Source organism: Solenopsis invicta, chromosome 5 (assembly GCF_016802725.1).
Source record: "Solenopsis invicta isolate M01_SB chromosome 5, UNIL_Sinv_3.0, whole genome shotgun sequence".
Classification (NCBI taxonomy): Eukaryota; Metazoa; Arthropoda; class Insecta; order Hymenoptera; family Formicidae; genus Solenopsis; species Solenopsis invicta.
The window spans coordinates 8,889,467-8,915,883 of record NC_052668.1 but is presented as its reverse complement, the minus strand read 5'-3'; the positions used below and the strand labels follow the sequence as shown (position 1 = coordinate 8,915,883).

Here is a 26,417-nt window from a genome sequence, read left to right as displayed (position 1 = left end):
ATTATTTTACTGTTACTTTTATTTTTTTATAACAATTTGATAATGATATTACAATTTTCATAACAGTAATGGCAACGCTAGAGTTTAGGAACAGTTATTTTTAACAAGCAATTCGTTGTCATCATGCATTACACTTAAAAAAAAATAACTCATTAGTTGATTCGTTATACAATGAGTAGTTATAAGTTAATATTTTCCAATGTGTAACGCATAACGATAACAATTTAATTGTCAAAAGTGACTTCCAACCTTAGCCTTACCATTATTATTATGGAAAATTGTAACATTACTAAAAGTTAGTCAGTATCTAAAAATGTAATCCAAACGCAAGAATAAAAATGAAACGTACGGTCGTGTGTAATGTGTCGAGCACAGATGCAAACTTGGAACGGAGAGCGTAATCGCAACCTTCGACTGTTCTTTCAAGATCGGGCTTTAGTTCACCGAGATGCTTCAGAATCGGAAAAACCACGAGAACGGCAGAAAAGTCGCGTCTCGTAATACAGCGCTTAGCGCGCGTGGCTATGCTGTCGCCATCGTGCGCCACCAGATCCATCGCATCACGCACGGTAGCTTCGAGTACCTGCGCTTGCAGGGAAGTGGGCAGGATCTTGGCGACCAGCGCGCGCTCAGCTTGTATGAGCTTATGCAGACCAGCCGCTAACAAAAGGTAATTGTCCATTTCCTGTTCATCGGGCGCCGCATCTTCCATCGAATACGGGGCGAGTTGTAGCGTTGGTTTCCTGGATACTGAATTTAGTGCCAGGTTCAGCCTCGTCGTTTGTGACGCTTTTAAAAGCATTTTATTAGCTTTGTCCAATGCGTGCTGCAGTCGCCGCGATGCTTTGCGTCCCGCATTCTCTTGACCATCCAGAGAGTGACGGTTAGCAAATTTTGCTCGCTGCGAATAATATTTATGCTTTATTTTCCACAGAATTTTCTCTCAGAATTTATCCCCAAAATTGTAGGATAAAGATAAACCGGTTCAACTAATAATGTCTCAAATATTAAGAAAATGTTCATGTAAAAAAATGTTCCACGTATAAAATATTTAATTGCCCTGAAAAAGGCAAATTAATTATTTATTTCATTTTTCTTTTCTCATAATTCGCAAAGTACTAGGGTCAGTCAAATAAAAACCGAACACCCGCTATGTTCGGTTTTCATTTAACTGACCCTAGTATTATAAATAAAAAATGAATAAAATACAAGAAAATTGTATGATATCTTTCACATAATTTTCAACAAGAATTAATGAGAAATGAATAATAAAGGATCAATATAACTTATTTAAAAATATTGCATTTGCAATATTTTTAAATAAATTACATGTATTGATAAAAAATTATTTATATTTTTAATTGCCACGTTCTGACTTCTAAACCGTTAATTAATGGTTGCGTTCAGCAAAAAGAGCAAATTTGTAACCGTTGTAAGATGTTTTATTACATTGAGTCTTATCCTTAGTTCTTGTCTAAATATAAAAACCAATGGTGTTAAATTAAAGAATTTTACAACAGTTGCAAAGCTACCTTTTCCACTGAACAAAGTCAATCACGCATTCGGCAGTGTTACCACAAATAATAATCAATAAAACTGTTCGCTTGTAAAGCAAAAAAGATATAATGTAATCTAAGGTCTTTGTTGTAAACACGTGTTTCTTTTTTCGAGTAATTTTCACGCGTGATTAATGGTGATTAACAGTAATTAACGATAGTGATTCATATAAAGTGATTTATTAAGTATTTTTCGATCAAAAGAATGATTGCAGTGAATGTGACAAGTGATACAAGTGATTTAAGAAGAAAAGAGAAAAATCTCGACTTTATTTGATATAGATCTCTATTTTCGTGAAGGTAAAGACTGATCGCTATGCAATGATAAGTGAGTATACACTTCAAACTTATTTGGATACGTTCTCTCCCTCCCTCCCCCCTCTCTCTCTCTACGTGTTTATCTTTCAATCACATATTTTAAATGTGCTAGTTTTGATTTAAAAATGTTTTTTAACATATACAGCATACAAATATTTTTTAACATTATTAAAAGCAATGCGTCAAATAATTAAATATCATTTTTAAATTTAGCATAATTTCAGCATCAATAAGTTGGTAAATAAATAAGAAATAAATGAGAATAGGAGGAGAGAGGTTATGAGAAAGTAAGGAGGAAGAGAAAGAGAGAAAGAGCAGTGTTCGAGTTGTCAGCTGATCACTGCAATCGTCTCACGTAATTGCTCGTATCGGACAGTGAATTGCGCCGGCCCTGCCTCTCTGCTATACGCATTCGGTGATTAGATAATTATTTCTTTTTATAATTTAAAAACTAAGCTTTGGACATATTTTTGCCAAAGGAAAAGTTGTTTCAGAATAACCTTAGAAATAATATTTTCAAAGGCTTAAGGGGTAACGCCACTCTAGAGCCTCCAAAAGGCTTATTTTTAATCATTTTTTTACAGGAAAACAAAAACAGTAACGCAAAATTCTTTTTAAGTACCTTATTCTACATATTTTTAAGTATAAAAAAAATTTTGTTATATAGTTTTATTACAAAATGGCGGTGACAAAGCTTGACAACGATGACCACTCATTTCGGAAGGTGCCTCACCAAAATCTTCAATTTTTGCTCTAGAACAAAAAACCAATTTTTTTTTAGTTCTTTATGTCATTAGCTAGCGAACTACGTAATTATGGAAATTAAAAAATAATTTTTTTTTGTAAAAATGACACAAGTTTAAAGAAAGTTCACTTTTTTGATTAAAAATTTTCCAAAAAATTGTTTATAAAAAAAGTTTACAACAAAACGTAAAATCCGCACGTAGTTCGCTGACAATGGATTTTAAAAGCTACAGCTAAAATTTAAAGTAAATCGATCAAGATTTATAGGAATTATAGGTTCGGCAAGCTTAAAAAAAGTGATTTCGAGAAAAACGCGTTTAAAATTTTATGTAACAATCAGAGATAGAAATTTTTTGTTTACCTTTAATCTGCGATGCCTGCACCATACAATTGGCCTTCCTTATTGATGTTTTCCTCCTCTTCATCCCTCTTGGGTGATTTTAGAAATAATCAAGCCTCTTTTGCAGCATTTGTTAGCAAGTGCTCCGAATACTTGATGCGCCCCGCGTCAGTCTCAAAGCAGTAATTGTAGCAGTTTGATCCAACTGTCATGCTTAACTCTTCCATAATTTTCATAACGTTTGAGTAGCTATCATTGTATATGCAAACAGCAATATTATTTGCAGTATCAAGAATAACTTTACCGTTGAAAACTGTTTTTGGAGCTATTGACTAAATTAAAGTTGAAACTTTCATTACTGTTTTGTGTGTAGCCACTAAACAATGTTCAAGAAGATCGTCACTGCTTAATTCTTCATAAATTGGCTTAATAGCATCCAAAATCAAGAAGAGCTGGTTTATGCTTGCATTCAGTTAATGTATTAGTGGCTTCCGCTTGGTGCCACTTACATCACGAATCTTTACCGGGCAGGCATTTATCGTACTGTGGCTTTTTTGTGAATAACTTATGATAAAGGGTTGCCCAGATCTTGTTTCATATTTACAATTGAATCATAATTATGACGGATAGCTAATCCGAAAGAAAAAGACAATTCATCTATAAGTTTCCCAGTCAATTTGCCTTTTTCTCCAAGTTCTTTCGTGGATTTCTTCAAATGGCAAAGGCAGGTACCCATTCATTTTTCGACATGATCAATGCATTTCTTTTTCTTTTATACGTTCACTAGGAAGCTAAGAAAACCTTACTTAAGCTTCACTGTAAATAACTAATTCTTTTATTATTCTCAGAAGGATCTCTTTGCAAACTTCAAATCTTACCAAAAAATACTTTAAAATTCAAAAAATGACACTTAGAGATCTTTCTTCGCTTTTAGACCCTTTGTACCTTATTTCTAAGACCTTAAAGCATCATTTAAGCAAAAAACAAGAAAACCGATTTTTTGAAAATTCTAGAGTGGCGTTACCCCTTAAGGTTTTTATGAATGAATCACCCTGTATATATAGAGTGAGGAAAAAGTAAAACCTTGGAAAAGTGGAAATCCTAAAAAATCTCGAAAAATATAAATTTTACAAAAATGTTTCAGATAAAACTTGTAAGGTTTACAGTTTTATTTACTCGATTCATTAGTTTGACCCCGGACGGCGTTGTAAAAGTCAAAACAAGGATCTAATTAAATCTCTTAAATGTAACCTCATAATTAAGGTGCGGATGTTCGTGCATGATTCCGTGTCGCGCGCAAAGAACTGCTGCATGTGAATGAATCGAGTGCTCGCTGCATTTCTCGAGAAGATCCAAAGCTTGTCAATTTAATAGAATCAGAATCTGCTAATACATTGAATCCGGTTCTGTGAACACATCATAAACATTTTTGTCAATTTCAATTAATATTGCCAATTTTTCGTGTAAAAATTTCGGCATTTTGTAGAAATCTGTTTTTACGTAATCTCGAATACAACAAATTTTTTCGTGTTTTGTTTATGTTTATGTTCACGTGAAGTAGGCCGCATTAAGTAGGCCTCAGCGATTCTTCACGCGCGACACGGAATCATGCACAAACATCCGCGCCCTACTCATAATTTTTATTGCATAATTTTATAGCCCTTGTTGAGACATTTTCACAACACTATAATAAAGCTTCTTTCAATTAAGAATTTCCTGAAATATTTTAAAATAATAATAATGTAATAATAGCTTTTAATACCAAATATCAAATAACTCGTAAAGTAAAGGAGAAGGATCTTGTCTTAGATGGTCAGATCCTTAAAATATTTCAGAAAATTCTTAATCGAAAGAAGCTTTATTATAGTTTTAGAAGCTTTATTATGTTCTGAAAACGTCTCAATAAGGGCTATAAAATTAAGCAATAAAAATTACAAGGTCACATTTAAAAATTTCAATTAGATCTTGTTCTGACCTTGGCAATGCTTGCGTCGTCCGAAATCAAACTGATGAGTAAAGAGTAAATGAAACTTTTTAAACCCTACAAGTTTTATCTAAAATACTTTTTTGTAAAACTTATATTTTTCGAGATTCTTCAGGGTTTCCATACTTTTTTCTCGCCCTGTGTATATACATATATAAAATGTTGCACTTACAAGGAGATGCTACGAATTGTAAAACACAAAATCAGATAAGCCATAATTTTTTCGAAAGTGGTGGCCGAGGGTATAAAATGTGTCAGAGCGTTTAAGTGCATGGACCTTTGTTTCAGAGAAATTTGCATGTAAAGTTTGGCATTCACTGCGCGGTACGTTAAGTACTACGTGCTAGATTAAGTCCCAATCTACAAGAGGTGTAGTAAGCCTTAAGCCGCAAGAGTTGACCAACCATGGTCGATTATTCTCCCTAATATTCAACTATGATGGGTCAATTTCTTACGGCTTAAGGTTTAGTACACCTATTGTAGACCGGAATTAAAACGTGAAGCGCGGTGGTTGAAAAGACTAAGGCGCGGGCCTTCTGTCTTGTCCTCGGCGCACAGATTTATCTAGTAAAACTTTATTAAAAAAATAAAAGTTAAAAGTTCCTAATAACCATTTAATATGCGTTAAAAATATGTTCGATTGTTCAAAAAACGCATATAATAAATAAAAAGAATTGTTAATACTGACCGTATGGACAATCGGAAGTTCAACATTACGATAAAGCCGTTTTTCTTAAATATCCTGTACTGCTACGTTCTTGAATATAATTGTCACTGTCAAACAGATAAATATTTTTTTAAATAAGGTTTTTAAGGCTTTTTTTAAAGCCTTCTAACATTTGGTTTCTTTTTTTTACTTTTTATGATCATTTTTAAGAACACCTTTGAAATCCGAATAATTTTTGTGAAATATTATTTTCAAATAAAATTTTAGTTAATTATATAGCATAATACAGAGCTCAGGTTTAAATCATAATAACAACTAATAATCCAGTTATTCAGTTTTGCAAAAAACAGCTACTCATAAGTGCTCCATTCAACAATTTTTTGAAATAATTAACGTGCCTAATGGCACAAATATACCACAAACATTTAAAAATTTGTATCTTCTACAAAAATAAAGATAGCAACGTCTTCCTATGCTCATTTTATAAATAAAAGATAGGACTTTTCATAAAAACTACCCTTAAAAGTTTCCCCCTCCCTTAGATCTGCATATCTCGTAAAAAATCAGTAAATGAGATAAAAGTAAAAAATACATATATCTTATACAAAAATTAAGACAGCGAGTTTTTTCTGGACTTATTTTGGCAGACATTTTTATAAAAACTATTTATTTTTAAAAAATCGCTATTAAATTTCAGAATAGCAAGCCAAACTATTAAATTATTCACGTGTAAGTTGGTATATAATATATAGGTTTTTAAAATTGTTAATGACAAACATGCAATAAAAATTTCAAAATTAATTAAATTTTCCAAAAATGCTAAACTTTTTCAATTTTATATTTATGGTTCATTTTATTATACTATTTTTCTCCTTCCAATCCAAAAACAAAATAAAGAAATCACTTTATATGAAACAACTATTATTACAAAAATGAAATTATTGAATAAAAAATAAATAAATAAAATTGTTTACTTAAAAATGAACATATTGACTTCATAAACAGCGACAAAAAATCCTAAAAATTAACATATAAATCCGCGTAAATTTCAAAACTTTTTAGTATACCATGTTGGATCCGCCATTTTGAAAATCAACATTGTGACTTCAGGTTTGTAATCAGCAAACTAAAAAGACCATGAAAACAAAATAGATATTACTGTAGAATCAACAAATTTTGGTTTTTGAACCGTTATTTCTAATCCGCCATTTTGAATTTAATAAAATTTATCTGGATTTTTTTCAGTACAACTAAAACCAATATTTTTTATAAACTTTAAAAAAAATTATTTTGATTCAAAATAAGCACTTTTGTCTCATTTAGAAAAGGTTGTTCTTTTAAATCGGCCATATTAAAGTTTCCTTTTTAGATACAATTATTTCAGTAACAGATTTGGAAACAGCGATCCCAAAAACTATTATACATATAGTTTTAGAGAAATGACTTAGCACGTTTGATCGTTAATAATTAAATTTTGTTGGAATTTTAAAATCTTACACTGTGCGGCGGCCGCGCGAAGAGAGGTGTTCAAAACCTCGCAGTGGCAATTTTTTTTTCAATAATAGCTACAATTATTAATTGTATTAGGAGTATAAATAAGTTTCCGCCGTTTTTTTATCAAAAATTGGGCATTTATTGTGAAAGAACGGTACCTAATGTTTTATTCGAAGTATTGTCCATCGCTAGCCACTACTTTTTTCCCATCTTTCTGGCAGCATACGGATTCCGCGTCGGAAGAATGCTTCATCTTTTGAAGCTATCCACAAATCGACTCAATTTTTTGTATCTTCATATCATGTGAAGTGTTGCTCAGACAAGCCATGCGCCATCGATCGAAACAGGTAGTAATCAGAAGGAGCAATGTCTGGTGAATACGACGGGTGGGGTAAAACTTCCCAATTGAGTGTTTCTAGGTAGGTTTTGACCGGCGCCGCAACATGTGGACGAGCATTATCATGCAGAAGAATAACTTTGTCGTGTCTGGAGTAGTAGTGGGCACGTTTTTCCTTAAGTACGCGGCTCAATCTCATCAATTGAGTTCGGTAGAGAGCCCCAGTAATGGTTTCATTTGGTTTGAGCAACTCATAATACACGACACCAAGCTGATCCCACCAAATACACAACATGAGCTTTTTTCCACGAATGTTCGGCTTGGCTGTCGATGTTGAAGCATGGCCAGGTGGTCCCCATAATTTCTTCTTCTTTGGGTTATCGTAGTGGATCCATTTTTCATCACCAGACTATACGATGCAAAAAACCCTTTCGTTTATGCCTGGCAAGCAGCATTTCACATGTAAAAAATCGACGTTCAACGTTTCTCGGCTTCAGTTCATATGGAACCCAGTTTTCTTGTTTTTGAATCATTCCCAATGATTTTAAGCGATGTGAAATTGCTGGTTGAGTCACTCCTAATGTAAGTGCAAGTGCTTCTTGCGTTTGGCACGAATCTTCATCTAATAATGTTTCTAATTCCGCGTCTTCGTACATTTTCGGCCTTACGATACGTTCTTTGTCTTCGACGTCAAATTCACCGTTCTTAAACTTGTGAAACCACTCACGGCAACTTCTCTCACTTAAGGCAGCCTCACCATATGCTTCTACAAGCAATCGATGCGCCTCGGCTGCAGATTTCTTCAAATTAAAGAAGTAAATCAAAAGCTCCCGCAAATGACGTTTATTCGGCTCAAAACTCGACATTTTCGCACGAAAAAAGATATATGATGCTGATACAAAATCGCTAATATTTTAAGGTTATGTTGTTGCCAGATGTCCAACCTTACGATATAACGTTTTACAACCGAGAATTTCAACCATAACATACTAGTGGCGCTTTTTTTTGTGAAACGGCGGAAACTTATTTATACCCCTAATAATTAATTTTTATTATTTTTAGCAAGATATTAATCGTTATATATTATTCGTTACATAAAACAAAATGCAATAATCGTGAAGTTTGTATATTTATTCAAGTTTATTTATTTTTATTCATTATACAATTCTGACATTGCTGTACAATGTTGTGGGTAAAAATTTACGTAAAAGCATTGGAATATTTGTATTTTACACACACACACACACACACACACACACACACACACACACACACACACAAAATTTTACAATGTATAAAATCATTATGTAATAAAAAGAATAAATGGAGACTGCTTTCCTGATCGATACTCGTAAGCATACTCACAAAGAGAACGATGTGTAGTTCTAACAGATTTTTCAAGTTACAATCTTTGCGCATGTGCTGACATGAAAACACATACCTGATTCAGAATCTTTTCTAATGCAGATACAAAAGATTCATTTTATTTGGGTCTCATGCCTCAAAATAATATACAGGGGAGACCGGGGCAAATCGTTAGACCTTTTCTTCTTTTGTGTCGCCTGAGCCCTAAAAAAAAAAAAAAAAAAAAAAGAGCCGGTTTGAAAGATTGAACCTTCCCCTTCACAATGCCGATATAAATAGAACATGCAAATGTACTTGCTTTAAAGTACATATAAAAATGTCGACCAATGTCAAGAATTAAGAATAGCCCCAAGCCCGGGGTAATTCGTAACTAGTCCGGGAATATTCCAAAATTTGTATTTTAAGTTGAAAGTCTGTAAAAAAGCTGTTGTTAAGACTTTCTTTTATTTAAAAAAGAATGTAGATATACAAAAAACAAATGCAAACATACACGCTCGCATGTTCTTTTATGCCATCGGTATGACAGATTTCCTAACCTCACAAGTGTCAATCTTTAACGCTTTATAACTTTTTACCTGCTTAAGAGCGACGATTTTATATTCATATTCATGTTCTATGTACTAAAAGATACAATATTATCAAGTTTGAACTAAATTAGTGCTGTCAGCTACTTGCAAATTTCGGCCGGATTTTTTGACGCACGTTTATTGCTCACCTCCCACCGCTCGCGCCTTAGCAACGGCGCCGCCGGACGGCGTAACTAAGGAGCGCGACACATCGTCTCAGGACCGTGCGTAATACAAAAGTTATATGATCATGAGCCATAAAATAGTCTAATTATTTAATGTCTAATAATTCTACAAAAGTTATTGAAATTTTTTTTTTATATTTTAATAATTACATTTAAGTAATATTTTATTATTACAGAATTAAATAATTATTATTATACTATTATTACGTATATTATAACGTATGTGTACTGTAAAATTAAAAATTTGTGCAATTTACTTATTATTTAAGATTCAAAGTTTTTAAAGTACCTTTTCAATTATATTGGTTTATTTAAAATCATTATATGTATATAAAACTAATTATAATATATAATTATACCAAACTAAATAACAGGTGTCCGAATCACTCTATTATTGAAGCATTTTTTGTAAAGTAGTTTCTCTAGTAAAGCTTATTTCATTAAGAAAGAATAAGAAAATAATTTGCGTAAAAAAAGTGTAAATATTTACAGATATTAAAGCAAAAAAAAGAAAAGAAAGAATATTTGCAGAAATAATAAATTAATTTATTCTATTTTCTAAACTGTTCATATGAATTTATGAGAGATAAAATATTTGATATTAAAAAAGAAAACGTTTGCACCAGTGCTCATGATCTTATAACTTTTGTATTACGCACTGTCCTGAGACGATGTGTCGCGATCCTTAGTTACGCCGTCCGGCGGCGCCGTTGCTAAGGCGTGAGCGGTGGGAGAGGAGCAATAGGCGTGCGTCGAAAAATTCGGCCGAAAGTTGCAAGTAGCTGACAGCACTGAACTAAATCAATGAAGAACTTTACCTCAATGTTTAACTCTGCGTAGCGCAGACGTTCGTAACACAGCCGAAGGGTTAGGGTTACCTAACTTAGGTTAGGCGCTGCAATCAGTATTAACGAATCGCCCCGGTGCTCGGTATTACGAATAGCCCCAACATCAATTGTGCGCATTATTGCGTATGATCGACAAAAATAGACATCACACAGCAAAAAGTAAACACAAAATGTTTCAAATACGTTCAACTGGACACGATACATTCAAAGTTTTCAAAAAAACCTTATTATCTTATTTAAATTTCGAAGAAACGCCGACTATCAAAAATTACTTCGACTGTCACAAAACACATTTTTCACTACTATGACTTCAATATGACGCCGTTACCAACAAATCTTTGTTAACAACATCGTTACATTAGGATGTGTTTACAGTATTTAAAGTAAATTTTTAATATGCACCCATAAAAAGATATTTCCAATTATCGAATTACCCCGTCTAACGATTTGCCCCGGTCTCCCCTATACACAAATATTTCCAATGCTTTTATGTAAATTTTCACCCACAACATTGTACAGTAATGTCAGAATTGTATAATAAATAAAAATAAATAAACTTGAATAAATATGCAAACTTTCTGATTATTACATTTTGTTTCATATAACCAATAATATATAACGGTTAATATCTTGCTAAAAATAATAAAAATTAATTACAATTAATAAATGTAGCTATTATTAAAAAAAAAATTGGCACTGCGAGGTTTCAAACACCTCTCTTCACGCGGCCGCCGAGGCCACAATAGAAAGCGCGCGCCTTAGTCTCCTCAGTCACCGCGCTTTACGCTTTAATTTACCGCGCTAGAGTACTTAACGTATCGCGCAGCAAATGCCAAACTTTACATGCAAATTTTTCTGAAACAAAGGCTCATGCACTCAAACGCTCTAACATTTTATATCCTCGACCCTCCCTTTCGAAAAAAACTATGGCTCATCTGATTTCGTATTTCACAATTCGTAGCACCTCCTTGTTAGATAATTTAAAATGATCTAGATAAAGTAAGGTAAATTATATGTAAATGTATCTTAAATCAGATAAAGATAATGTAATTTTAATTTATATAGATAAAAGATAAATTTATATATAGTTTTATCTAAATACATTTTTAAACTATATCGCTATTGAACAAAATAATTCATGCTACAAAAATTATGAAAATATATTCATATTTTTATTTCTAACTCTTTATTTCTTAAAAACAATAATTCTTTAATTAGTTTAATCTCATAAAAAATATTCATTTTTGGAATCAAATAAAAATCAAAATTAAAAAGTAGAAAGAATATCCGACTCATTACATAATAACTAACAAAATTTCTTGTAAGTTTACAAATTTATAGTTTTAGGCAATTTTCATATTACACTATTACTGCGCAATCTGGGTTGCGTTCCAACATACTGCCAATACTAAAAATCTGTAATTCTCATTACCTATACTATAGATTTTCAGTACTGGAAATGAATTTCGGAACGCAACCCTGTTATTATTACTTTAAAAAATTCTCTTGTTAGGATAAATGATAACTTGAAATTTAAGAACAATACTTCATTTTTGTAACTGTTTACATTATCTTATTGTTAGATAATTTGAAAGACAACATTTCTTTTACCTAAAATAAAGATGAAGATATACGTTATAATAATCTAGATAAAAATAAAATAAATATTTCTTTATCTAGATAATTTTATATAGATAATAACATTGTATGTGTATAAGTATTTACAGGCATTGGACTTCCACCATGAGTGCTACCACCGCTGGCACTCCTCTGATGTTCTTTGAGCAGTAGCAGAGATCTCAAGACAATGGCGGAACGTACAGAGGCGTAGATTTTTGTGTGTCTACGATGGCCTCTCTCTTCCAGCCATCCGGCAATCTTTAGTAAATCGCTCATAACGCTTTCGGGCAATTGGCACAGGGACTGCGGCGCGTCTTCGCTACTGGTATCTTCATCGGAGCCGATCAAATCCAAAAGCACGATAGGCAAGATGGGTCTACTTTGACGATTGAGAATATCATGGAACTCAGCGTAAAGCGATTCTAGGCCGATTGAAAAAAGACCTGTGACGTTTTGCAACTCGACGGAGCTGGGATTGTTCTTCTGAAAGTATCGCTGAGCGTTATACAATCGATTCATAGCCTCGAGAAAGCCATCCAGACCACTAGGCCCACTCGGCTCGGCGCGCACTACGGCTTCAACTTCTTGACATACACCGTAGTATCCAATAGCATGATCTAGCACGCTTAAGGTCTTCTCTATGTCTGTAATATATAAATAATAAATGAAAATTAAGATATGTAAATAATATGTAAATAGACAGTGTTAGGCAACAATTGAAATATATTTAATAAAAATATTTATTTAAAGAATACCATAAATAAAAAATCCATAAATAAAATCCATAAACAAAAAACAAATAAAAAATATTATTTGAAATAAGTATTTTGTGTAGAAAATATAAGAAAAATAAATATTATTTTTTTATAAATACATTCTTCAAAATATTTTTTAAAATACAAATATACTTAAAAATATATAAGAATTTTTTCACCAGAGCACAATTTTTTTGTATTTTTTTTTGTAATTATCTTTTAGTAATTATAACTAGTTATTTAAAAAAAACTATAAATTATAACTGTGTCTCTAATTACTTTCAAGGTTGATAAAAATCATATTTCTTTTTCAAAAGAACAAAACGTGATTTTTTTGTTTAAAAACCAGGGACTCCAAACTGAGAGAAAAATAATTGATACGTTAATAACTTAGCGCCGCGTTGGTAGATGGCATTACTAGAGTCAAAAATGGTGTACTTTTTGGTTGAGTTTGGATCACATATGATCACATTTGGTCGTAGTCGGTTTCAACAGTTTCCAGTCGTTTCGTTACTGATCGTTACGCAGTTTTGCGCAGTTCATTAGCATAATCATTGAATTAATATGCACTAATAATATGTTATTGTTTAATAAACACGGCCCAAAAGAAGAAATGTGTAGTATCAGAATGTACTTTTTGTAATCAAGAAAAAATGTATCACTTCCTACCAAATCTAAGTCGTTGCATTGAGTGGTCATCTGTATGCGGGAATAGTAATTTACTGAATATACCTTTTAACAAATTAAAAGAAAAGGTGGTATGTAGTGCTTATTTCGAAGACAAATATAAATTGTCTAAACAACTATCTCGAACAATCATACCAACATTATATCTGCCAGGTATTTACATATTTATATATGTATTAATAGATTATATGTGTATATAACATATTTTAATATTTTGAATATTTTCAGCTTCTATTGATGCATCCAATTATGGATTAATAAAAGAGGTAGATTCAAGCAGTAATAGACAGATTGTATCAATAATAGAAAAGTCGATAGGTATATTTATATAATTTAGAATAGTATACGTATTAAATCTTATGTGTTTACAAATAGAGATTTTATAAAGATATTAATTTATATGTTCTAGAACTTGCGAGAAACATACAAGATGTTGAGCCTACAGCAATGGCTACGCAAGAAAATAGAGACAACAGTATGTCACAATCTATCGACCAGGCTACGCAAGAAAATAGAGACAATAGTATGTCACAATCTATCGACTAGGCTACGCAAGAAAATGGAGACAATAATATGTCGCAATCTATCGACCAGGCTATGCGAGAAAATGAAGAAAATACATCACAATCTATCGACTCAGATGCATTACAACTTCCGTGCCTTGTACAGTCAAATGTTATACAACAAAACTCTAAACAAAAAAATAATTTAAAATCTAATATGCTAGTATTGAGGAGAAAAAGAAGTAATATTAGAAATTATAAAAGAAAATTTATAAAATACAAACGCTATATTTTTATATTTCCTATTTCTGAATTATCTTCCTATTTCTATTCCTGTTGCAGATCTTATTCTTTTTAATGTTAATCGAAGTTCAGAATTAAATTCAAAAGAAGCGCAATTATACAGCAGATTAATTTCTTTGACAAGAACAGTGCAACAAGCTAAGCAAAAAGAGACTCTACGTGAACGATTAAAAGAAGCTGAGCACTTAATAAATAGTGACTACAGTAAAACTATCAATGAAATGCCGGATACAATGAAACGATTTACGAAATCAAATATTATTAATTTTAAACAAAGTAAGTACAGACGAAGATATTCGTTGAAAAATAAAGCCTTTGCTTTAGCATTATCTAGAAGAAGTCCTAAAGTGTAGTTTTTATGTAATATATTTTGTTTGCCTAGTTTAGAAACATTAAAAAAACTTGTATCAAAAATTTCCGTTAAACACGGCATATGTGACTGTATTTTTGTTAGGAGTGCGCACTTAATCGTCGCGTAATTGAAGGATTTTGGACTGTGAGAATCGGAGCAATGAAATACACAAACCGTTAAAGTTCACAAATTGCTTTAATGCCACTTAGACACTACAGGCACAGTTTTAAAGGAAGTACTCTGAGATACTTGGTACACCGACAGACACGGTCGTGTGAGTTTAAAATGAGATTATAGATTTAATTAACCGGTAGTCATGGCCGTACGACTAGGAGTCTAGCGAATCTCTATATCTCAGAGGTAAAAACGCCTGCTTCCGCTCGAGCGCTCCCGGACGCCCAGAAGGGGCTTGCGCAGGACACCGTCGTAAGGTGGTGCCCTCGCGTGATAAAGGATCGATATCGATCGCTCGCATGTAGCGGGTGACTCGCGTTCGCGTATTACGCTGTTCCCAAACATGCCGCTCGCCTCGTACTGATAGTACGAAACGATGATGTACCCGGGAGACCAAGCATCACGCCTTATAGAACTTAGTGTAGTAATATTAGTTGATAAAGCTAAACAATAATACAAATTAATAACGACGCAATGAACTGTGAATATAAAGATTAGTTACAACGCATGAGATAAACAAATTGAGATGTTATCGCCGCCCGCCATGGGAGCTCTACTGCGGCAACCCCGCATTAATTTCGATAGGAAGCTTGCATAGCCGGTTTACGGCACGCCTTCTTGTGTTCGAAAGCGTCCTTACATCCACTACCCTAACGAGACCTTGAGGGTCAGGATAGATTTTTACTACTCTCCCAAGCTCCCATTTCGTCGGCGGTAGCAACGGGTTTTGAACTAATACTAAATCATCGACTTTCAAACTAGTTGATTTCTGACGCCACTTATAGCGCTGCTGTAACATGTGGAGATAATCTCGCGACCATATCCGCCAAAACTGCTCGTGCATCCGCTGTACACGCTGCCAACGATTGAGTCGCGTTTCCCTCAAATCCAATACGGACTCCTCAGGCGTCGCAATCAGCGAGGTACCTATTAAGAAATGGGCCGGAGTCAAAGGTGAGAGATCGGAGGGATCATCGGACAAGGGAGCTATAGGTCTAGAATTTAGACATGACTCCACTTGAGTTAGTAATGTAGTGAACTCCTCATTTGAAAGCGTGTGAGCACCAATTACACGTCGTAAATGGTGCTTAACGGACTTTACGCCCGCTTCCCACATTCCTCCAAAATGTGGGGCGGAGGGCGGTATAAATTTCCAAGTGATGCCGTCGGAGGCTAAATACGCGACGAGATCAGGATCACGCGACAGAGTTCTGAACGCATTGCGCAATTCCTTTTCGGCACCCTGAAAATTGGTCCCATTATCACTGAATAATGAGACCGGAAGACCCCTACGAGAGGTGAATCTTCTAAATGCGGCCAAAAACCCATCGCTGGTATAATCATTGGCCAGTTCCAAGTGTATGGCCCTAGTGGCCAAACAAACGAACACAACCACATAAACCTTGTGTGTCCGCTGGCCACGTCCTACTATCGGAAGGACATGAAAAGGACCGGCATAGTCTACGCCGGTATGTTGAAACGGACGAGAAGGGTTTATTCGAACGTCCGGCAGATCACCCATTTGCTGCAATATCGGAATAGCTCTGTGGCGGACACAAACAACACACCTGTGAATGTGATGTTTTACAAGGTTTCTAGCATTTAGAATCCAGTACTGTTGGCGTAAAACTCCTAACGTCAACTGTGTCCGTGAAGCGTTCGATCGTGTGCCTGCGCAACAATCAGCTCCGATATGCGATGCTTCGGTAGTATGATGGGATGTCTCTCATCGTAAGAGAGGGACGCCCGGCAGAGACGTCCCCCGACACGAAGGTTATCCTTCGTGTCCAAAAACGGGTTTAGATTTTTCAAGGGACTAGATTTAGACGGGCCCTCACCACGCTTTATTGCCTGGATCTCATTCGAAAAGTTAATCTTTTGTACGTACGCAATCCAAAAACTACGAGCCTGTCTGATAGCGTCACTCAATACATATAACGTACCTAATTGATCACTATCCGCCCTTCTAAGGCGTTGTCGAACCTTATGAACGAACAATAGGCAATAGGCCGTGATCCGCAACAACTTAGGCCAACTGGAAACTTGCTCGGAAAGATCCCACCCTGCCGCGCCCCGCTGAGCTAAATAAACCGGAACGCTACGTCGTTCCATGTTTCCGTCCGATCGAAGGGAGGAGGGCTGTTCCGACCACACAGTCGAGGGTGACTGCAGCCATTGAGGCCCACTCCACCACAACGAGTGCGACTTCAACTCCTGAACGCTGATGCCGCGCGATGCACAGTCTGCGGGATTTTCTTTAGACCCGACAAATAGCCACTGAGCTTGCGGCAAGCTTGTCTGGATTTCTGATACCTTATTGGATATGAAAGTCTTCCAGGTATTGGGGTGCTGCTTAATCCAAGCAAGTGTGATCATGGAATCTGACCAGCAGTATACTGGTACTGAACTTAACCTTAAAGTACTAACAATATTTTTAAGAAAACGAGCTAGTAAGGTAGCTGCACACAGCTCTAACCTGGGAACGCTAATTGTTTTAATAGGAGCGACCTTAGATTTACAGGCTAAGAGTGTTACTCCAAAGCTGCTTCGAGTGTGAATAATGCGAATGTATACAACGGCCGCATAGGCCCGTGTTGAAGCATCCGCAAATCCATGCAACTCGATACCCAGATCGGAGTTGCTTTGATTCGTCCACCTTGGGATTGAAATCTCTTTGAGATCTGTCAGACTGTGAGAATACTCAGTCCATCGTTCCTCTAGATCACTCGAGAGCGGGCTATCCCAATCAACCTTACGCAGCCATAGTTCCTGCATGAAAATTTTAGCGGTGATTACCACAGGGGCAATCCAACCCAGTGGATCAAAGAATCGCGAAATGGCGGATAGCACGCTACGTTTCGAGATCACTGGAAACTCCGGAATTTGTATCCTGAAATGGAATCGATCAAGTATAGGACTCCACGAAATTCCTAAAATCTTGAAGGAGGAGTCCTCGTCAAATTCGACACTATTGTCCTCCAGTCGATCCGACACTGGTATCTCCGACAACAATTCGTCATAGTTTGACGTCCATTTACGAAGGTGAAAACCTCCTTTCAATAACAAGGCATTCAACTGCTGACGTGTGGATTGTATGGCGGACACACTGTCTGCCCCAAACAACACGTCATCTACATAGATGGAATTATTGAGTATAGACACAGCCAGCGGGAATGCAGATCCCTCGTCCTCGCATAATTGTCGCAGGACGCGCATGGATAAATAAGGCGCCGAGGCGGTACCGTACGTGACGGTGATTAAACGGTAATGATGGATCGGCTGGCCTGAACTAGGACGCCACAATATCCTCTGAAAGTCAGTATCTAACGGATGAATCATAATTTGTCTAAACATCTTTGCGATGTCAGCGACGAAAACGAAGCGTTGAGTTCGCCAGCGCATAATGATAGAACAAAGATCTGACTGCAACTTAGGTCCAGTAAGCAACAGATCATTTAATGAATGCCCGTTGTCCATGGGACTCGAGGCGTTGAATACAACCCGTACAGGGGAAGTACTGCTACTCGCCTTCACCACTGGATGGTGAGGCAGATATAACGAATTATTATTAATGACCTCGTTCGGGTTTACACGGGTCATGTGACCCATTTGCTCATACTCAGAAAGAAAGCCACGATAGCTGGCAGACAATGCACTATCGCGAGCTAGACGTCGCTCTAACCTATCAAAGGCACCAGAAGCGACGTGAAAGGAGCGACCGACCTTATTCAAGTAATCGGTCCGAAAAGGTAAGCGAACCTGATAGCGTCCGCTTGGCAAACGAGAATGTGTAGATGCGAAGTGCCTTTCGCACTCGACTTCCTCTTCAGTGAGAGGATTAGAAACCGAGACTTCCTCTATCTCCCAAAACTGCCTCATCAGCGCATCCGTTCCAGGAGAAATAGAGCAGCGTAGTGAGGACACCGACTGAGGGTTTCCTTCAGAAGTGTCGTTGCACGGGCCGAAGACAACCCAGCCAAAGATAGTAGGTTTCGCCATGAGATCAAAGCTCGGTCCTCGGCGGGATCCATCCATTGTTACGGCCTTATAATAGTCAAGTCCTATCAGTAAATCGATAGGGTCATCACTGAATGGATCAGAATCCGCAAATTTTAAATTCTGCAAATGAGGATGCGCAAGTAAATCAACAGGACTTCTTGGAGCATAAGAAGTAAGTACAGGGAGGACAAACGCGATCACTGTAACTGTAGTACTCGACTGTATACCCGCACTTAAATGGAGCTTAACTGCATGAGTAACGACCCCAGCCTGTAGATCACCCATGCCAGTGACAGTGTAATATACTTTAATACGCTTTGCTTTTAAGGCTTGAACAGCCCTTTCAGTGATAAATGTAGCCTCAGCGCCCGTATCAATCATGCCTCGAAGGTTTATACAACGAGCTCCATCAGTACGTACAAAGATTCGTGCAGTTGCGAGTAGTACAGTACCCTTGACCAGGAGGGAACGTGAAGGAGTTGTTACCCTTGCTGAAAGACTTGATTTAGAGGGGGCGTCATTTACTGTGTTTACACTGGATGTGCTCGCTATAGCAGGAGCACCCATTGTCGTTTGTCCCCCGCTGATATCGTCATCATGCAGAAGAGTATGATGCTTGCGTTGGCAACGTGCACAGCGGCCCCGCGATTTACAGTCGCGCGGATAATGGCCTTTGGTCAAACAATTATAGCAGCAACGGTGCTGCCGCGCAACATTCTTTCTCTGCTCCGTGGATAAGGATTTAAACTGAGCGCATTGAAACAAAAGGTGCGAGCCCGTACAGTATAAACATTTAACATTAGAGATGGCAGCCGTCAACGACTTGGTGGCTGCTGAGCGATTTGTTTTACTATTATTTGAACTGCGAGTATCTCCCGCTGCATTCAGAGCCAGCATTCTGCCAACAAGAAATGTGCTCAGTTCGTTAAAGGAAGTTGGCTCTCGTTTATTGCCCAAGCTGATTTCCCACTCAGTGCGGGTATTCACATCAAGTTTCCTGGACAGGATGGCAACCACGAAATCATCGACGCAATTTCTCTCGAGACTACGTAACGCAAGGACCGCATCATTAATACTATCATGCACGCGTTTCAATTCGGAGACGGAATCAGCCTTCATCGGAGTAGCTTCTAGGATAGTATTCAGATAAGAAGAAACAATCGCGCGGGTATTTTCGTACCGTTCTTTCACGGCTCCCCATGCTAGCTCATAATTTGCGTCGGTAACGGAAATATTTTTAATAACAATGCGAGCCTCGCCAGTCAGACTCGACTTTAAATAATGCAGACGCTGCACGTTTGTGAGGCCTTCATTTTTTATCACAATCGACTCAAAAATATCCCGAAAATTGACCCACTCCGTATACTGACCGGAAAACTTAGGAAGCTCTATTCGCGGCAACGGGATTGAGCTTGGCGGACCCGAGCTTAAATCTAAAGTACTACTTGCGGTTACATGAGCGGTAGGTCTCGTCAACCTCTCTAATACTTCGCTCAGATAGTCAGACGCTTCGTAGTAGTCCTCTGTCGCCTTCCGAAATTGCTCCTCACTGAAATACGGCCATTCATCTCGCTCCGTTGGCTTGACTGCCGCCTTGAGGTCCGCATGTAGCTTTTGGCACTGAGTCCACTGCTTCTCCAAAATGGACATCCGGTTCCGCGTGACGGGTGTAGTAAAATTGCCTTGCCCCAACTTCTTGAAGTTGTCGACCGTCCTCGCAATCTGATAGAGAACGTCTTCTTGTTCTGCTAATAGCCGCTCCATAATGCTTGCGCAAATACGAGCAAGACAATATGTCTGACACGGGGACCCGTGTCGATCCACTCGGCCCTGGTACTCCTGGAGTAAACGCCGTAGCACGCCTGCCGAACTCGCTGATCACGTGCGCGCCACGCGGTGTTCCGACGCGCGGCACTGCTCACGCTCCGAAATTTGAAAGTCACGTGATAAGCAGAGCGCTTGATCGAGCTTGCATAAAGCGTTGATTGCCAATATGCACAAAGTCAGGTGCAACGCACCGACCCAAAGTCTGCATGCGGTGCACTGTCTACACGCGTAGACGATAGAAATCGTTAATCACGTGTGTAGCACGCAGCGCGGTTCACGCGCCGTTCTAGGGAGTCACGTGATTCACAGAGCATTAGATCACGCCTGTGTACTGTTTTGTCGTTTGTACGCACGGGATATGATACACTGCACCTCTAGCACGCGTAAATTATCAAAGGTCAATGCACAAGAGTCATATGCACAGAGCACGCGTGAGCGGAACGGCTGCCGATCACGTTGCCGAATCTCGGCGATCACGTGATCACCAACTTTTCTATGCCGCAGTGAAACGGGCCGATAATTCACAAGTGTGATCGGATTGCGGTCCACAGTCTATCCGATTCTCAACAAATCCGGCTCGAAGGACCAAATCTTTTGTTAGGAGTGCGCACTTAATCGTCGCGTAATTGAAGGATTTTGGACTGTGAGAATCGGAGCAATGAAATACACAAACCGTTAAAGTTCACAAATTGCTTTAATGCCACTTAGACACTACAGGCACAGTTTTAAAGGAAGTACTCTGAGATACTTGGTACACCGACAGACACGGTCGTGTGAGTTTAAAATGAGATTATAGATTTAATTAACCGGCAGTCATGGCCGTACGACTAGGAGTCTAGCGAATCTCTATATCTCAGAGGTAAAAACGCCTGCTTCCGCTCGAGCGCTCCCGGACGCCCAGAAGGGGCTTGCGCAGGACACCGTCGTAAGGTGGTGCCCTCGCGTGATAAAGGATCGATATCGATCGCTCGCATGTAGCGGGTGACTCGCGTTCGCGTATTACGCTGTTCCCAAACAATTTTTGAAAACTTGGCATTTACTATAGAAAGATTTACCGATTATAGAGACAAATATTGCGTTCTATTATTCGACAAAATAAAATTAAGTGCAGGATTATATTATAATGCCTCAGCAGATATAGGGATTGATCGATTCAGGATTTAATAGAGATATTGGCATAGCTGATCATGTATAAATATGGATGATAAAAAGCGGCAAGTCCCGATAGCGCACATCCCGATAGCACACAAACCACTCACAATGGCAGATGCCTAGAGATTTTCCGTAAGTTGGGTTAAATAAGTCAAGATGATTGGTTGGTGGGCTATCGGGATGTGCGCTATCGGAACCCTCTCATAAAAAGCGTCCATGACATATCAACATGGAAACAACCTCTTTTATATACATTTTGTCGGGGAATCTCTTTATGGGAAAATATTGCTCATACATATAAAGAAATCGTAAAGCGTTGTCATAATGCTGGGTTAACAATAATCGCTTCAATATGTGATCAAAGTGCCACAAACGTAAAAGCAATTAAAAATATGATTTTTGATTTTAAGAGACTGACTACATCAATGGGTGTTGAATTGAAAGATATTATAATCATAGAAGGAAAAAAAGTAATTCCATTGTTTGATCCACCGCATTTAATAAAATGCATACGCAATAATTTACTTATAAAAGACTGTACCTATTGTTTAGATAATATAAAACGGACTGCTAAATGGTCACATATTATTGATACATATAGAATTTGTTGGCGAAACTTGATCACGCTCTACGATCAGACTTCACACGAGGAGTCGTCCTAACGATCCAACGCGCATGCTACGCTGCGCAGGCACTTTCGCTCTCTGTGCGTCTCGTGTGTCGCTCCCGCTTCTTTTACTATTCACGCGTTGTATCGAGCTTCCGGATTAAACAAGTGATTAATCCCTTCTACAGAGTGATTCTTTCATTCCCTCCGCCACGTTCCCTGTCGTAACTCTAATAGGTTATGGGCCCAGGAGCACCGCGATAATCGTAACAGTAAAATTAACGGATTCCGCGAAGCATAACCTCTTCGACCATGAATATCGGTGGCGTGACACGAATCGAGAGCCTCGGAAAGGATAATTATGATACATGGAAGCTTCACATGGAAGCTCTCCTCATCAAGAACGACGCGTGGTCATACGCGAACGGCGAATCCGCCAAGCCCGAAGCCGTGGCCGGCGATCCCGCATCGGAAGCCGCACGGAAAGCGTGGGAGAGAGGCGACGCGAAGGCGAAGTCCGACATCATCCTCGCAATCGGCAGTTCTGAGCTGAAGCAGATCAAAGGCTGCACCACCGCACGCGATGTTTGGCTAAAATTGGAGACTACATACCAATCGAGAGGACCCGCCAGGAAAGCAACGCTGCTTAAGCAATTAATGCTTCATCGCATGGAGGAAGGTGGCGACGTCCGCGAGCATATAAACAAATTTTTCGACGCAGTAGACAAGCTGCAGGACATGCAGGTAGATATACATCCCGACGTCCTCGCGACAATGCTCTTATACAGTCTACCGTCGAGTTTCGACAATTTTCGATGCGCAATCGAAGCTCGCGATGAATTGCCCGCACCGGATACTCTACGCATTAAAATCGTAGAAGAGAACGAAGCACGAAAGAGCGAGACACACAGTTCTGGCGCCAAGGCGATGTACGTAAACAAAAATAGGAATCGAGCACGCAGAAACAAAGCGTTCAAACCTAAAGACAGTACACAAGGTGACGACCAAAAGACAGACAAGCCTCGCTGCAGTAAATGCGATAAAATAGGTCACAGAGCCGCGGAGTGTCGTTCGAAGACTCTCAAGAGTCAATCAGCCAAAAATGCAGAGGAAGAAGTGTCGTTACGTGTCGACGTTGCGTTACAGACCGACGCGATCAAATCGCGCCAAGCCTGGTGTCTAGACAGCGGCGCGACCGCTCATCTGTGCAACGATTTAAACACTTTCCACGAAGTTAATCTCTCTCGACCCGGGAAATTAAATCTGGCAAACAGCACTTCAACCGAAACGACAGCCGAGGGCAAAGTGAAGTTCACAGCCGACGTACACGGCGACAACAAAATCATTTCTCTGAGGAAGACGTTGCACGTTCCGGATTTACGCACTAACCTGATGTCGGTAAGCAAAATAACAGACAACGGTTTTAAAGTGATTTTTACAAAGGAAAACGCAACAATAATTGACAGAGACGAAAATATTAAGTTGATCGCAGAAAGAGTTGGCGACTTGTATTTCGTGCGTGAATCTGGTCAGAATAATTCGAAACCTAGCTGCGCGTTATCGTCGTCAGAAAAACTTTCAGCCGTCGAACTGTGGCATCGCAGACTTGGCCATCTGAACGTGACAGACCTCATCAAGGCACAGCAACAAGGAACCATCAACGGCGTGAAGTTCAACACCATCACTAAGGACATTACTTGCAAAACCTGCCTCGAAGGAAAGATGACCCGCACACCATTCCCTAAGAAATCCAGTAGAGTCTCGAAGCTCCTCGACATCATTCACTCGGACGTTTGCGGTCCCATGCGGACCGAATCAATAGGGAAAGCAAAATACTTCATCGAGTTCATCGACGACCGTTCAAGATGGAGCGAAGTTCGTTTCTTGCGACACAAAAATGAAGCCCTTCAGGCAACCAAAGAATTCATCGTACTCGCAGAAAGACAAACAGGTAAAAAGGTTAAATCTTTTCAGTCCGATAACGGTTTGGAATTTACAGGCAAAGATTTCGACAAGTTCCTAAAGGACAACGGCATCACCAGACGACTTACCGTTCCGTACAATCCCGAACAGAACGGGATCGCGGAACGACGAAACCGTACTCTTCTGGATATGGCCAGATGCTTGCTCGCACAGTCGGGCTTGCCACCTAAATTTTGGGCCGAAGCGGTCAACACCGCCAACTACATCCGGAATCGATGCCCGTCTAAAAGTCTCGATGGCTTAACGCCATATCAACTGTGGACCGGAGACGTTCCCAACGTCGAGCACTTCAGGGAATTCGGATGTCGAGTCCTCTGTTTAAACACAGAACCAAGCCGAGGGAAGTTGGATCGACGCTGCAAAGAAGGCATCTTCCTAGGTTATTCTACCGAGTCTAAAGGATTCAGAGTATGGCTAACCGACGAAAACAAGGTTATCATATCACGTGATGTCAAATTCATCGAGGATGATAAATCACCCCCCCAGGATCTCGATCGATCGTCAAACGACAATCCCGAAGAGAGACCAGCGAATGCGACAAACACGGAATCTGAATCCATCAACGTTGAATTATATCCCCACATCGAGGAATTACCCGATGAAGACAACTACGACGATGAAATCGTGCCCGAATTACCGCAGTCTTCATCGAGGGGGAGAGGAAGACCAAAAGTCTTGAGAACAGGACAAAGAGGAAGACCTCGCAAAGTTTATCAGTCTGCCAATACCCACGTCGGTTACGCTGAAGAAGAAATAATCGCCTTAGCATCTGAGGTACCAATGAAACAGGCTCTGGCGAGCCCGGAAGCTGAGGAATGGCACGACGCCATGGTATCCGAAATCAAATCTATAATACAAAACGGAACGTGGCAACTCATTGACCGTCCAAAGAACTCCACTACTGTAGGAAGTCGCATTGTTCTAAGGAACAAATTCAATTCGGATGGTTCTCTTTGCAGACGCAAGGCCCGCCTAGTCGCTCAGGGATTTAGCCAGCAGCCTGGATTACATTTCGGCGAAGTATTTGCACCCGTAGCCCGTCAAGGAACGATACGGTTGATCACTGCACTATCAGTTCACCTAGGCATGAAAATGCATCACTTCGACATAACGACCGCCTACCTAAATGGCGACTTAGACGAACAGATTCTCATGGAACCTCCTAAGCAACTAGCCAAAATTCTAAGGACTATTTCGGAGGAGGAAGACGATCGAAATCTAGCGAATAAAGCAAATCAAATGCTCCTAGACCTGCAAAAAGGAGACAAAGTATGCCTCTTGAAGAAGTCACTATATGGTCTCCGTCAGGCCGGAAGAAACTGGCACACCAAGTTGGACAGCACACTCAAGAAGTTCGGCGCCACTCCCTCTGACGCAGACCCTTGCCTCTACACACGTGGAAAAGGGGAAGACTTCATCGCCATCGTGATTTACGTCGACGACATTTTAGTCGCTTCTCGTAACTCCAAGATCATTACGAAATTTCGCGATATGATCACCGAACACTTCGATGCGAAGGATCTCGGCGAAGTGGGCTACTGTCTCAACATAGAATTCAACGTTAGCAAAAAGGAGGCTACCATGCATCAACGAGGTTACATCGATGACATTTTAAAACGATTCGGGATGACCGATTGCAATCCCATCAGCACACCGATTGACTCCAGCGTGAAACTCACCAAGAATTCGAATCCTGACGAAGAAGAAACAAATCTTCCTTACCGAGAGCTTGTTGGCGCTCTTACTTACCTGGCCGTAACGACACGTCCCGACATAAGCTACGCTGTTAGCTACCTAGGGCAATTTAATAATTGCTACGGCCAAGAACACTGGACTGCTGCGAAACGGGTCCTTCGATATCTCAAAGGATCCAGAGAACTTGGATTAGTCTATCGAAGGGACTCCAAGCCCATCGAAGGTTTCGTGGACGCTGATTGGGGCAGCTGCCCTGAAGATCGACGATCATACACCGGCTACTTGTTCAAACTGTCCGGCAGTCCCATATCCTGGGATTCCAGAAAACAACCCACGGTCGCCCTTTCGTCTACCGA

At 38.8% G+C, this 26,417-nt stretch overlaps 1 protein-coding gene across 4 annotated transcripts in view; it reads right to left on the bottom strand.

Annotated features, from left to right (window-relative positions):
• LOC105200300 (exocyst complex component 7) overlaps positions 1 to 26,417 on the bottom strand; it is a 116,064-nt gene that overhangs the window by 39,517 nt on the left and 50,130 nt on the right. For all 4 annotated transcript variants that reach the window (XM_039450107.1, XM_039450106.1, XM_039450108.1 and 1 more), the window contains exons 3-4: positions 12,130 to 12,668; positions 350 to 901 (exon numbers count right to left, since the gene is read on the bottom strand). In XM_039450107.1, the coding sequence (XP_039306041.1) occupies positions 350 to 901; positions 12,130 to 12,668 (1,091 nt within the window). The remainder of the gene's footprint in view (positions 1 to 349; positions 902 to 12,129; positions 12,669 to 26,417) is intronic.